General features: G+C 38.7%; 1 protein-coding gene across 1 annotated transcript in view; it reads left to right on the top strand.

Annotated features, from left to right (window-relative positions):
- Positions 1-14,033, top strand: part of DSCAM (DS cell adhesion molecule) — a 763,813-nt gene that overhangs the window by 499,129 nt on the left and 250,651 nt on the right. Inside the window, exon 11 of the mRNA XM_042956621.1 lies at positions 12,072-12,191. Coding sequence (XP_042812555.1) covers positions 12,072-12,191 — 120 coding nt within the window. The remainder of the gene's footprint in view (positions 1-12,071; positions 12,192-14,033) is intronic.

A 14,033-nucleotide genomic window follows, 5' to 3' on the forward strand; every position in this document is an offset into this window, starting at 1 on the left:
GCATGCAAAAGTAAAATATACAACAATAATTTCACAAACAGGAAAAAGGAAAGTGGAATTTTACTTCGTAAAATTTATCCTATGTTATACATGAAGTAGCATGAAATTATTTGAACATAGATGTTGCTAGTTAAATACATACAATGCAACCTCTTGAGGAATTATAAAAATGAAACAAATAGGTATAGATGTGAATGCAACAGAATAGAAAAAAGAGCATTAAAATACACTTGATTAGTTACAAAAGATAGGAAAAGAGAGACATAATAACAAAGAAGAAATGGAAAATAGATGGAAAACTCAAAGACAACTATATCAATACTTTCATTAGGTATAAATGGACTAAACATACCAATTAAAAACCACAGACTGCCAATCTTAATTAAAAAGCAAGATTCAAGTACATATTACCACATTTTAAATATAAAAGACATAGTAATTAAAAGTAAAATCATATAAAACCAATCACGAAAAGCTTAATTGGATGTATTAATATTAAATAAAATAAGTCTCAGGACAATAAATATTACTATAAGCAAATAAGGACATGTTATAATAATAAAATGGTTAATTCATCAAGAAGACATATACAACTGAAATCTGGATGCACCTAATAACAGAAATCCAAGCACATGACTATGAAATAGAACTGAAAGGAGTAACAGACAAACAAATGCCAATTGGGAGTTTCAGCACTCCTTTCTTAACACTTAAGAGAGTAAGTAGAAAAAAGAATCAGTAAGAACGGAGAAGATTTAAACTACCTATCAGCCCATATAACCTAATTGATATTTATAGATTATATCCAACAACTTCATAATGCACATTCTAGAATTCTGATCACCTGAAGAATAAGAATGTAAGTTTTATTGTTTAAAGCCACTAAGTTTGTTGTGATTTATTCCACCAGCCCTAGAAAACTAACGCAAAGGCAAATATCACTATAGCTCCTACAGACATTAATTAAAAGGGTAGTAAAGAAATCTTTTGGACAATTTTATGGCAGTCTGTTTGACAATTTAGATCAAATGGCCAATGATTTCAAAGACATAAATTATCAAAATGGATACAAGATAAAAGTGAAAATTTGACTAGCCCTATGTCTGTTATAAAATTTGAATTTTTGTCAAAAACTTTCCCACAAAAACTGAAGGCCAAGAGAGCTTTAAACAGCACTCTTGGGGCGCCTGGGTGGCTCAGTCAGTTAAGCCGCCGACTTCGGCTCAGGTCATGATCTCGCGGTCCATGAGTTCGAGCCCTGCGTCGGGCTCTGTGCTGACAGCTCAGAGCCTGGAGCCTGTTTCAGATTCTGTGTCTCCCTCTCTCTGACCCTCCCCTGTTCATGCTCTATCTCTCCCTGTCTCAAAAATAAATTAAAAAAAACGTTAAAAAAATTAAAAAAAAAGAAATAATAGCACTCTTACACAAACTCCTTCAGATAATACAAGGAAAGGGAATAGTTCCCAAATTTTTATGACATAGCATAACGTTAATATAAAAAGTTGATAAAGACATCACTTACAAAAAAATTTGCAAGCTGTTATTGCCCATGAATGTGGGTGCAAAAATAGTTGGCAGAATATGAGCATATCAAATTAGCAGTAAAAAGAAAGGATAACATATCATGACAAAGTGGGCTCTATCACAGGACTAAACGCTTGGTTTAAGATTCAAAATTAAATCAATAGAATTTACCATATTAACAGTAAAGTAGAAAACTCACTGATGTAAATGAAATAGATGAAAAGAAGTTACTAGAAATTCAATAGCCATTCCTGATTTAAAAAATAATAAAACTTTCGATTAACAATCAATAAAAGGTAAGTTTCACTAGAGTAAAAGTCACCTATGAAAAATCCGTAGTGTTTTGTACTTCTTATCCTCATGATTAGGAAAGAGATAAGCCTATCTACTCTCAACATTTCTATCAGGATTGTTTTAGAGGTCATAGTCTTTGCATTTAGACAAGAAAAAGAAATGCAAGCGTGACATTTGTAATAGAAGGCACAAACGTACCTACATTTACATATGGGTCTGTACAGAAAAATGTTAACAAATCTACCAGTGTACAAAAGAAAAAGAGAAATGAGTCAAAGCGTATCAATATTTAAAACCAATGAAACGCAAAAGAAGACTGTAACAGAGGAAAAAGGAGACAAAGGAATAAAACAGAAAGAAAACATTTTGCTAATGCCCATAACAAGTCCATCCCTATCAATAATTACTCTAAATGTAAATAGAACAGATAACTGATACCCACAAAACGTAGATAATCCTGAAGAACAGTATGATGAGTAAAAGAAGCCAGATGCACAAAAAAGAGTAACATATTCGATTTGTATCCATTTATAAAAAATTCCAGGATAGAAAACTATTCAATGGAGATAAAAATCAGAAGAATGGTTACCACTGGGAAGGAGTATTGGCAACTGACAAGGAATGGACATGAGGGAAATTTGGGGGACAGTAAAAGTATTCTAAATCTTGATGGGGTGTTGGTTTTATGGACTTAGGCACTTGTCAAAACCTATCAAACTATACACTTAAAATATGTGTCTATTACTGTATATAAATTCTGCTTCCATTTTTTAAATATTAAAATATAATCTTCCTAAGGTTCAAAATTCTTCAAAAATGAAATAATTAAGTAACTTACTTCGAAAAATAACAACTTTCCCACCAAGAGAACTTTGTTAAAAATGGGTTGGTGTTTTGGAAGGGACTGTATAAAAGAAATAGATGTCACAGATTAGTGGCTGACCTCAATAAATAATAACTTCCCTCCTGGCTCTAATGCTCAATGATTTAAAATGAAAGTCTATTATTTATACACTTTATTCCTTACAGGCTGTATCATCTTTTATAACACATGTGGAAAGTAATCTAACTTCAACATGACTTTTAGTAAATCTATATTTTTGTTAATTGTATTTAACAGCATATAGACACATAAGTATACAAGTTCCTTTAACTTATGCTACAGTGGGGATAGGCTTATGATTCATTCAATTACTTTAAAATTGGACCAGATCTGGAGTGCCTGGATGGCTCAGTTGGTTATGTGTCCAACTCTTGATCTCGGCTCAGGTCTTGATCTCATGGTTGTGAGTTCAAGCCCCGCATTGGGCTCTGCACTGGGTATGAAGCCTACTTAAAATAAACAAACAAATAAGTAAATAGACAAACAAATAAATAAATAATGTTATATATATTATACATCTATATACACATATTATGTATACTATATACATGTATATAGTAGATGTATATATACACATACAGTAGATGTATAATAGATAATGTACATATTATGTATATAAAATGGGACCAGATCTGGAGTGCATGTTTGGTAGGTACCGTAACAGGTTATCATTCTGATTTCAGAAAGTCAGTCACCCCAAATAAACCCTAATCATTGTCAAAGCAGCTTTGAGCCTACTTTGCCTTTAATTTCAGTTTTCATGGTAATGGCTAAAATGGATTTATTAGATTAGGACTACAAAATATCCTTCACTCTTGAATAAAGCATTTTCTGTTTTAAAGTCCTTCTGTGTAGCCATCTTTACTGTGTTTTTTTTTTTCTTAAAATTTTTCAGTCTGGTGAGTTCAGTATTTTCTTGTTTCGGTTGCTTGCAAAAGAAAATAAATATTCTGAGCTGCACCTCTTTGAACCATCAATGGGTAGATACAAGTACATTCTTTTGCACCCATTCCCAGATGACTGCATTTTTTCTGTCTTTCATCTTTCTCTTATTCCATCATTAAACAGCTGTGTCTTTAGCACATACTTGTAATTGCTGGCCCTGGAATAGTCGCTGGGATGATGAACGCTCATTTCTTCCCAGTGAGAGCTCCCATCTAGTGGAAGACAGGTGACAGCCTTACATGGTGGTATGACAGGCCGCAGGGAAACTGTGAAGGAAGAGAGGGAAGTTACCTTATTTAGGTTAGGAGATACCCAATGGGAGGGAGGGATCCTGATGGGTTAGAAAATACAGCATCGAGTTAAAAAGAGACAAAGGAAGGCAATGTGTTCCTGGAAGAAGGTCTGTCACCTGCAGTGGCATGGAAGGCTTGAGACAGCAGGTGCATTTATTTCCCTGGTGTGGTAGAATGGTGTGGCTGGGGAGCAAAATGAGGAAGGATGAGACTCTAGAGCTAACTCTGGCTCACAGTTTGTAGATTCTGTGCCCTAAGGTCTAGAGGCCATGGGAATTGATGAGGGAATCTAAAGCAGTAAAATCACACAGTTTATGGCAGGACGTTCCATGCACTGAAATAAAGTGAGACCATGAGCCCGGAAGTCCGGAGGGGAGGCCTTTGTGGTCTATGTGAGAAGGGGTGACGGTTGGAGCCAAGGTGGTGGCAGTGGGGATGGCAAAGGTGGGGCTAATTCAGAAGACAGTTTGCAGGAACTGACGGTCTACTCTTTGAGAAAAATATGTGAGAAGCCTTGATGACAGACGTTCTCCCCAAAAGTAGCTGGCCAAGGACCATGCTGGGAGTGGGGAGCTGCCCAGGGCGTATGATATCTCAGAGTTCTCCTCCGTTTCCCGTCTGCCCTCAGTACATAATAGTTGGGACAGGGAGGTTTCTCTGTGGATGGTTAATGCCTGCTGTGAGTGACAGCCTCTTGTTTTTGATTGCTAGAAATCAGGCAGCTGCTCAGATTTGCAGCTTCTAATTTGAAGGGTCAAGTGGTTGAATTTGGTCGTCACTTCAGCTGGATCATATTCTGAATGAGCTAAATAGACACTTAGTAAGATGAGGAATCTTATTCATTATTGCCATTTAGAATGGAGGAGCATTCCATATTGCAAAGCGTGGACTTACCAGTTAACTTTGGAACACGGCTTGTCATTTGGTTCATGAAAAAAATATGCAAAGGTATAGTTGGGGAAGCAAAACCAACATGAAAAGAGCAAACAGCATTAGAGAATGATTATGTGGGTCTTTATTTAAATCTTTAACTGGAGTTAAGTGGTTTTCTCTTGGAGGCTTTAAAGCTTTTGGTCTGAGATGTAGTTTGGGAAAAATAGAATGAGGAGTTTAGAGACCTTGAAATTGCCTTGTCACAGTGAGGGTGGTTTGGAGGACTTCAAGTGACAGACTATTAATTACAAGAGCAAAATGAACTCTAATAAGGGGGAGATCAGTGATACGTTCAAGGGAGGCTTCATGGAAGGAGTGAGCTCCATCAGCCCTGATGTGCATAGGGTTTAGAAAATAAAAATGCAACACTCTGTCTCCCAGTTAGAAAATCAAGGTCCCCCTTTCTGCTTTTTCATTTTCTATGTGACTTTGAAAACATGAGTGAATCTCTCTGATCGTCAATTTACTAACCTATGAAATAGGAACAGGGAGACTTGCTCCTTGGAGCTGCTGAGAAAATTTAATTAGGTGACAAGGTAACCGTTGGTATGACCTTTGCACTTGGCTGACAGCAGAGCACTCTGATTACTGTCCATGAATGGGGGGCGGGGGTGGGGGTGGGACGGAGGTATATGTTCCAGGCATATGTTCTGAGGTCGGAGACTGATAGCACCAGCCAAGACGTAGAGGCTGTGCCATAGCCAGAGTTGGCCTGTCTGCTTATTTTCAACAAGTGTGTACTTGACATAGGAAAGGCTGGGGAACTACAAATGTCCTTGAATGGATTGTCTTGAGGGAGGAAGACCGTCTGGTAGCAGTTGATGGGCTGTGCTTTGCAGACAGAAAAGCCAAGGAAAACCCACTGGCCTGCAAGCCTGCCTCCCCAGACCTCTTCCCTGCTTCTCTTCTTTCCGTTTTCTTCCTTTCAGCCCTGTGATGATGTGGACACCTCTTAGCTTTGTGACCTTGGGTAAATTCCTCAACCTCTCTTTATCTCCATTTTTTATTCATAAAATGGGATACTACCTAGTAATGATTTCCAAGGGCTAAATAAAATAATGTATTTATCATGGTGCTTGGGACATAATAAACACTCAGGGAGTGATGACACTCTTCCACCCTTGTCCCTCTGTATGCCCCCCTTCCTGCTACATGATTTTGGATCATGATTGAGGGTATACTGCATCGAAGGGCCATGGGGCAACCCAAGCATTAGGCAATTAATTAGAATGAAGGCCTTGGGAATGTGGCCAAAAAGGTAAAAGTACAATATAGTTTTGGGATACCACAGCAGCTGAGACAAATTGCACATGGGAGACGAAGGTAACATCTAAGACATTTCAGCCGAGGTGTGGAATAAATGGGTATGACAGCAGTGGAGTTTGCGAGCCCAGTTCCTAGTTATTCCTTCTATCGCAACCTTATGACCTAGAATCATTATAGAACTTAGCACAGTTTTTGACTTGTCAGGTAATTGGGAAGATTTATAGAGACTTAATTTAAAATAAATTAGCTGTTTTCCTACAGGAAGTTAAAAGAAAAAAGAAAACAAAACAACCCTTAGCTCTTATGTGTGTGCCTTATGGCTTACACTGTCTGTGGACCAATAATCTTCCTAATGTCATGCTCAGTGGGGTGACCTTGGCACTAAAGAAGCCATTTGGAGGGAAAGTACTAGACTTAATGACTGAACACACCTGCCCTTTGGTTCCTAATATTGGCTCTGCGTCACTGAGAGGAAAGCTGCAGATGAGATGATTTTCTATCTGCGGCTCCATAGGAGGTCAGTTTTCTCACATTTCTTTATGTCCAATGATGTAGCTGCTGTTTCTGACTTTTAATGATTAGCTGCCCCATAGAAAACAAACACTACTCAAAAGGCCTCTAGTTAACCTTTATTTGGCAAGGAAAATAAAAGTTATACAGGGCCACTATCTTATTGCTATATTTAGTGGCCTAACTTTTGTGCCATATTTCTACTATAATTTTATTTCATCCATTGATTCTTCCAACAAATATTTCTGAAGCCTCTATTCTGAGTGCTGGAGTGCAGTGGTGATCAAAACAGAGATACCAAGTTCCTGGCCCATAAGACTCACATTCCAGTGGAAGAAAGGACAACAAACAAACAAACATGCAAACAAACAAACAATGTCAGGTATCTGCATGTACTATGAAATTAAAACTCAGTAGGAGGATTGAGAGTGATGGGGATAGGAAAGGTATGTCAGATAGGATGGACAGGGAAATCCTTTCTCGAGAGATTTTTGAGCAGACTTGACTAAGGTAAGGGAGCAAGTCACAGGGCTCTCTGCAGGAAGTGAGCTCCAGGGAAGAGACCAAGCATGAAGGCCCCAAGTCAGGAGTGAGCTTTGTGTGTTCAAAGAGCTGCAAGAGACCAATGTGCTCAGTGTTACATAAGGGAAGAGGCAAAGGAATGAGGGCGAGGGCCAGACCATCTTTCTGGTTGTGACAGGAAGCCATTGGATTTTAGTGTCTGGTGTCATAAATTAAATCTTACCTAGACTTTGACCAATTACCATCTTGACTAAATGCCATCCAGTAGAGAGTGGCAATATTTATGTACATATCCCCTCTTCCCCACCACCGCCACCAAATAGCTCCTAGTTTTGCTTTCAGTAAAACTGAATCCTTGTTCCTGGTGACAGCTTAGGGCAGCTTACATCCATTCTTTGGAAATATATAGCTTCTTGGAGGCCATGAATTTTAAACATAAAAAAACATTGAATCGCGCCTAAGATTGAAAAGTACCTGTCCTATTACAAACATATTACTATTCCTCTCTTAAAAACAGCAAAAATAATCCCCCCCCCTCCTTTAACAAACAGACCAAGCCAAAGAACACTGTATTTTAAACAGCCCTCATTTTAGACAAGGTGACAAGAAGGGATCCCTTGGAGACTTCAGATGTTATCAGACTACATGGGTCCCATGACACGATTTGGGTATTTTGGAACATACGTATCTTAAATTTCTCTTTCTGGAGGGACAGATGTAATGTTTGTGTAGTTATGATTCAGACAGGTGTATGGTACAAATGACCTACAATTGCATTTTGGGGGTGTGGCATAATTACTTGGTTGAATCCTTCCCTTCCATTTCCTTAATCACCCTCCTCCCCATTGGAAAATCCTTCTATTGGAAAAACAAACCATGTTGGCAAACATGCTCACTACAACATACAAAATAAAGTGTTACACAAGTTAAAGGAGAGCAAAATATAATTTTAAGAAAGGAAGCCAGCAACTTTTGGGAATTAAAACCTAGACAATACAGAGTACTTAGTCTTTGGGTCCTATAGGAAGTTTTAGCTCAGATTGCAACAGTTCCACCTCTAGTCTGTTTCTCCTTGGCCAAAATCCTCCTATAGTGCTTTCTGCTGTCTTCCCTCAGAAGAAAATAGGTCCATCCTACTCTCAAGGTCTTTGGGCGTTGGGGTCACTGTGATCTGTGTTATGATCTTAGTCATGATAACTTTGGAGAAAGCCTATTTCCCTGTTCTGTAAAGCTGGAGTAATGTCCATTTGTTTTTCCTTTCAGCAGATATTTTCAGAGTGCTTTCTATGTTCCATTGCTGTGCTCTGTGCTGGGGATACAATGGTCAGTGGGAAAGGAATGGTTCTTATTCTTAGATGGTGAAGAGCCTTATGGGGGAGACAGGCAATTAAACCAGCAACACCAAACAATTTTGATAAAGGCTATGGCAGGGCAACAAAGGGTTCTGTGGGGGCATTTAATCTCATTCATAGCACTAGAAAAGGTGTCTCAGACTAAGTGGGCTCTGAACTGAGATGCAAATAATAAGTGAGAGTTTGTTAAACAAAGAAATGCAGAAGCATGTGTGAAGTCCAAGCAGCAAGAACAATCATGGGGACTGGAGAACAGACAGAGTTTTAGAACACCTGGAGAAAAGCCTGCAAGAGGGGAATGTCAAGAGATGAAGCTGGAAACCAGGGACCCAAGTCATAAAGAACCTTCACAATATTGTATGATTCTGGATTATATCAAAGAACAATTGGAATGCACTGACGATTTTAAGCAGGCAGTCACATCGTCCAGTAAGTGTCTTGGATTCTTCAAGCTACTGTGTGGAGAACAGACTCAAGAGGGGCGGTAGGTGCCAGGTAGACAGACCCCAGTGACGAGGCTACTTCTAAAACCAGATAAGAACCAGTATTGGCCTTTGTCTCCGGGAAAGTTCCTCCAAAAGAAGAGTGTGAGGTACGTGATTGGCTGCAAGTCACTAATGATATGTGATTCCTGGATTACAGAGTGAGGGCTGGATGGCAGGAGTAAGATCAGAAAGAAAGGGAAAAAAACAATAAAGGTTGTTTTAATGAGCTTGTTGCCACTTTGGGCAGTGGGGGATCCTTTATACTGGGAATCCTCTGAGGAATCACAGATAATCACAATCACTTCTTAAAGCGTTGTCTCTGGACCAGCAGACTCAGCATCCCCGGTAGCTTATTAGAAAGGCAGTATCTTAGATCCCTCCTCAGATCTACTAAGTCAAAACTTTGGAAGATATGGCTCAGCAACTTGTGTTTTAGTCAGCTCTTCAGGTGATTCTGATGCCCTATAATGTTTGATCACAGGCATAGAAAGAACATGCCTCAGACTCGTCCCATGGGATTGGAGGATGGAGAGAAGAGGCATTTCCCTCCCCCAACTCCTGTCCCTCATTGGTATATGTTTGTCACCCACATTTCTGGGTTGCATCAGGGAGAGTGAGTAAGCATTTGTGACACCAGAGAAGGCCCTGGGACAGCAGAGACTCATGCTCTTGGTGTGGTACCCTGGCAAGTGCATGGAACTGTCCAGCCCCTGGTGTGCTGAAACCAGATGAATGGAGGATATGATATGTGGCAATTTACCACACACCTTGTTTGCCCATGGTGACTAGGGCATGCAATAAATATGGAGAGATTTTGAGGATATGTGATACATTTTCGAGGAAGAACCATCAGTGCCAGATATAAGGAGATGAAAGAGGAAGTTATGAAAGATAATTCTCAGTTTTATAGGCCATTTCCATCTATAATTACCTTACACTTACAATATGTCAATGGCTATTTCTCATGTAAACCTCTTTGATCAGTTTTTAAGTAGTGTCCCTTTGGATTAGAACCAAATTGAGGGGAGGGGTCATGGATCAATTATAATTAGACAGGCTTCCAGAGAAAATGCAAGAGAGTAGTGATCCTGTCCATTTGACAAAAGGTTTCCTTCTCTTAGCAGAATTTGAGCCAAATAGAGCATAGACTATAGATGACTGCATATTTACTTTCCACCTGGCCAGAGTGATTTTGGCATTGTGCCTTAAACTTTATGATCTATCCTCAAGATTTATTACTTTTACTAGAAAACTTTGCTCTATATAACCTCCAGAATTTTTCCTAGAAATAGTTTTCTCAGCTTGAGACAGCCATCCCTTATCACCTTATTTTAAATATATTTACATTTTATTGAATATATTTGTCTCAGAATACCATCTAAATGAAGTAAAATTGCTTGCTAGTTAAGCAATATTGGGGAGACCCATTGGCTGCATACATGATTTAATTTGCAAGTTGGGAATTGTATTTGTTAAGGATATGTTAAAGCTGGACATACCTGCATTTATTAAATTAACAAGCACTCCCAGAGCACTTAATATCTTCCAGACACTGTTCTGAGAACACTTGTAATCTTAATTCCTTTGATCTCCACACCAATCCTATAAAATGAGTACTGTAATTATACCCAATTTAAAGATAAGGAAATTGAAGCCAAGAGACATTTGATAACTTGCACCAAATCATCCAACTGGAAGAAGGAAAGTTGGAGCTCAAACCCTGGTATTTAGTCCTTGGCCCTGTACTCCTAGACATCACTGTTGTCTCTTTCAGAAACACAGCAGTGATTACAATCTCCAGCTGCTTCTTGTGTCTTGATATCATTCCCTCCTCTTCGACTGTTTTATGGACAAAATGATCTTCGCTGTGGTTCATATCATTCCAATGTGTTTTGAAGCTTCTAGCTAACATGGACTCTTATTTTTCTCCCAGTCCATTTCATGTTGTGGCTGGAATTACTATTGATCTGTAGCATATAGGCCCATATTTCTGTCTCAAAATAAGAATTTTGGAAATTGCAAGGCAGACAAGACTAGCTTTACCAGGAATTAAGGAAAGGAGATGAAGAACACTCACATTTGCTAAGTGCCTGGCATATGGTAGACACAATCTATCTCCTCTCATATAATGGACTGCCTCACTGAAAGTTCATCCCATAATTAATCACTGATTTTGATGGAAAAGATTCTGAGATTCTAATACCTTCAGATGCTGCCTTTCCTAAAAGTATATGTATCTTCTCTTTAAGAGAAGATGCAAATACTCTTACAATGACAATAACTTAATTCAAAGCATTTGCTTTCTCTTGGCAGGTGTGTTTCAGGACAGAGTGCATGTGTATGATTTGGGTAGGGATGCATTTTTTCCAGCACGTCATAAAACTCACCAAATATGCATTTATTTAATATGCTTTTTTAATATGTACACGATAAAGTCTTCATGGTACCTCACTTCACTTAGCTTCCATCATCCTCTGTTGGTCCAGAAGAGTACTTACTGACATCAGGAATAATGGTCTGTGTGTCTTCATCAGATTTTGGGGAAAAGTTCAATACCATGCTGTGTTCTTTATTGCCTTTAGGGGATGCCTATTAATTTTCCCTTCATCTCCTATTAGAACAAGAATAGATACCAAATGCTTTGAGCAGTGCACACCCAAGAGGAATACTTCCTCTTGATAATTGCTCTTTGTTCCTTAAATTGTGGTCCTGATTCTATTTGCCATGGAGTGGATTGCTCAAGATCTTCCATGTAAAAACCAATGTCCTATTCCCTTGGTTTATTCAACTTCCACACATAAGAGGCCACACATAAGAGGCCAGTTTTTCCCAGAGCAAATTAACTTCAGTCTGCAGAATCTCACTGATCTAAATAAGAAAATTTTCCTACACTGACGTCACTTTCCTGACTTATTCCAGATCACATATACTATTTTTCAGTCTTCCATATAGGTAACCTGTTGTTTTTATTTTAATGTCCATTAAAATTATTGGCATTATTAAAATCATAGCTTTGAAAGTTGTGTTCTTGTCCAAATTAAGGGTGACATTTCTCTCTTTTCAGTTCCTCCGAAATTTGTGGTTCAGCCACGGGACCAGGACGGGATTTATGGCAAGGCTGTCATCCTCAATTGCTCAGCTGAGGGCTATCCTGTACCCACCATAGTGTGGAAATTCTCTAAAGGTATGAAGTTACTTGATTTGCTTGTTACCTGCCGAACATATGTTAGAATGTAAAGAATTAGATGAGCATTTCGAGTCCTTCCAGATGTGTTTCTGGCAAGTAAATATGTTCCCACCTCCACCAAGTCTTTCCTCTCACAAATAACCCTACTCCACTGAAATGTTTTTATTTGGACCAGGAAAGTATCTGGTCTTGCATAGCATTCCCTGGGGAAGATCACGAATGGGGCAGGTTATTCCATGGAAGCTATTTCAGCACCATGGATAGCTCTGCATTGCCTACAGGAGTTGTGTAACCATAATCCACTTGGAGAGAACTGCATACCCTGACATGTGCAGACACAAGGATGAATTGTCAGTATTGCTCATTGTTTGGAAAGTATTTCCCTGTTGTTTATACATTTGTGGTTAAGTGGCTTTAGAAGGTTAAAAATAAAAACACATCCATCCCCTATTTTCAGCATCCAGTGTTCTTTGTTTTCACTCCTAATCATGCTTTCTCTGTGCAAAGGCAAAGCAGCCTCCCCACTTTTAAGGTAACACTGTCAATGTTGCAGGAATAGAAACTTGTAACATGCAGACTGATGGGGAACATTCTAGACACCATGAAGATCATTTGTGTCTATCTTATTGTCTTCTCCAGGAAAGCGTTCTTAACTGTCCTTATGAACATATTGGAATTCTCTTTCTTTTTTCATTCACTCACCTTCACTCATTAATGTATCAAGCAGTTGAAGGCCAAATACACGCTGGTGGGATAAACAAACAAATCATGGTCTCTTTTCCTAACAGTCTAAGACCTACTATATGTGTTTAATTGTTCTGAGTCTGTTACTTATTTGTTTGCTTTATTATGGTTTGTATTCCACATACTGCTTTCTAAAATAACATGCTGTATTTCTTATTATGGAAATAACAACAATGGAAGAAAGACAAAATGGGTCACTTACCACCTCCTTCATGGTATATTTCCTTCCAGGGAGAAAGAGAAGAGGGAGGGAAGAGAATGCTAGAAACCATTTCGTTGCAGGAAGGAATCAATTACATTTTTAAGAATTCCCCGAGCCTACTGTCCTATAGCCTGCCGCATACATTGTCCATGCCAAAGCACTTTATTCAAAAAGCAAAGCCTGTTGTTCAGAGTAACTGCCCACATGACTTTTTATTTTAGGCCATATTTGAAGCCTCATGTTGCATTATATGGAAACAAACAGCGTACATTTAACTTAGTTTGCATACATGTTCATATATGATATTATGAACATTTTCCACAACACTTACCTTCTTCAAAATTATTTCTAATGTTTGCCATTGTGCAAGGCTCCCTGTCTCTCCTTGAGATTGTTTTCAGTTTCTCCTATACACTCTGCAGACGAACATCCCTGTATGTGCATCCCATCCAGTGTACATGTGTGTGATTGTTTCCTTAGAAGTAAAGTGGCATTTAAGGCTTTGGGTCTGTATGGCCCAGGGTGCTTGGGAAAATATTGTGGCAATTTGCACACCCACCAGCAACGTGAGGCTGTGTGTATCCCCGTGTCGTCACCAGATAGAAAGGATCTTTTTTATTCCTAATCTTTACAATACGATGGGTGAAATGGCTTTCTGTTTTAATTTGTATATTTGGGTTACTAATGATGCTAAACATGTTTATCCTATGTTTACTGCTTCCCTTTGGGGGAATTTCTTATTCATGTTACTTGCACACTTCCCTCCAAATCTTATTTATTTGTAAGAGTGTTATTCTTAGATGAAATAATGCTTTGTCTGTCATGGATCTGGTAGACATTTTATTCCTTCCCATCACTGATGTGTGAATGAAGTTATAGTAGCCTTTTTTTAT

The sequence above is a fragment of the Panthera tigris genome, chromosome C2 (assembly GCF_018350195.1).
Source record: "Panthera tigris isolate Pti1 chromosome C2, P.tigris_Pti1_mat1.1, whole genome shotgun sequence".
Lineage (NCBI taxonomy): Eukaryota > Metazoa > Chordata > Mammalia > Carnivora > Felidae > Panthera > Panthera tigris.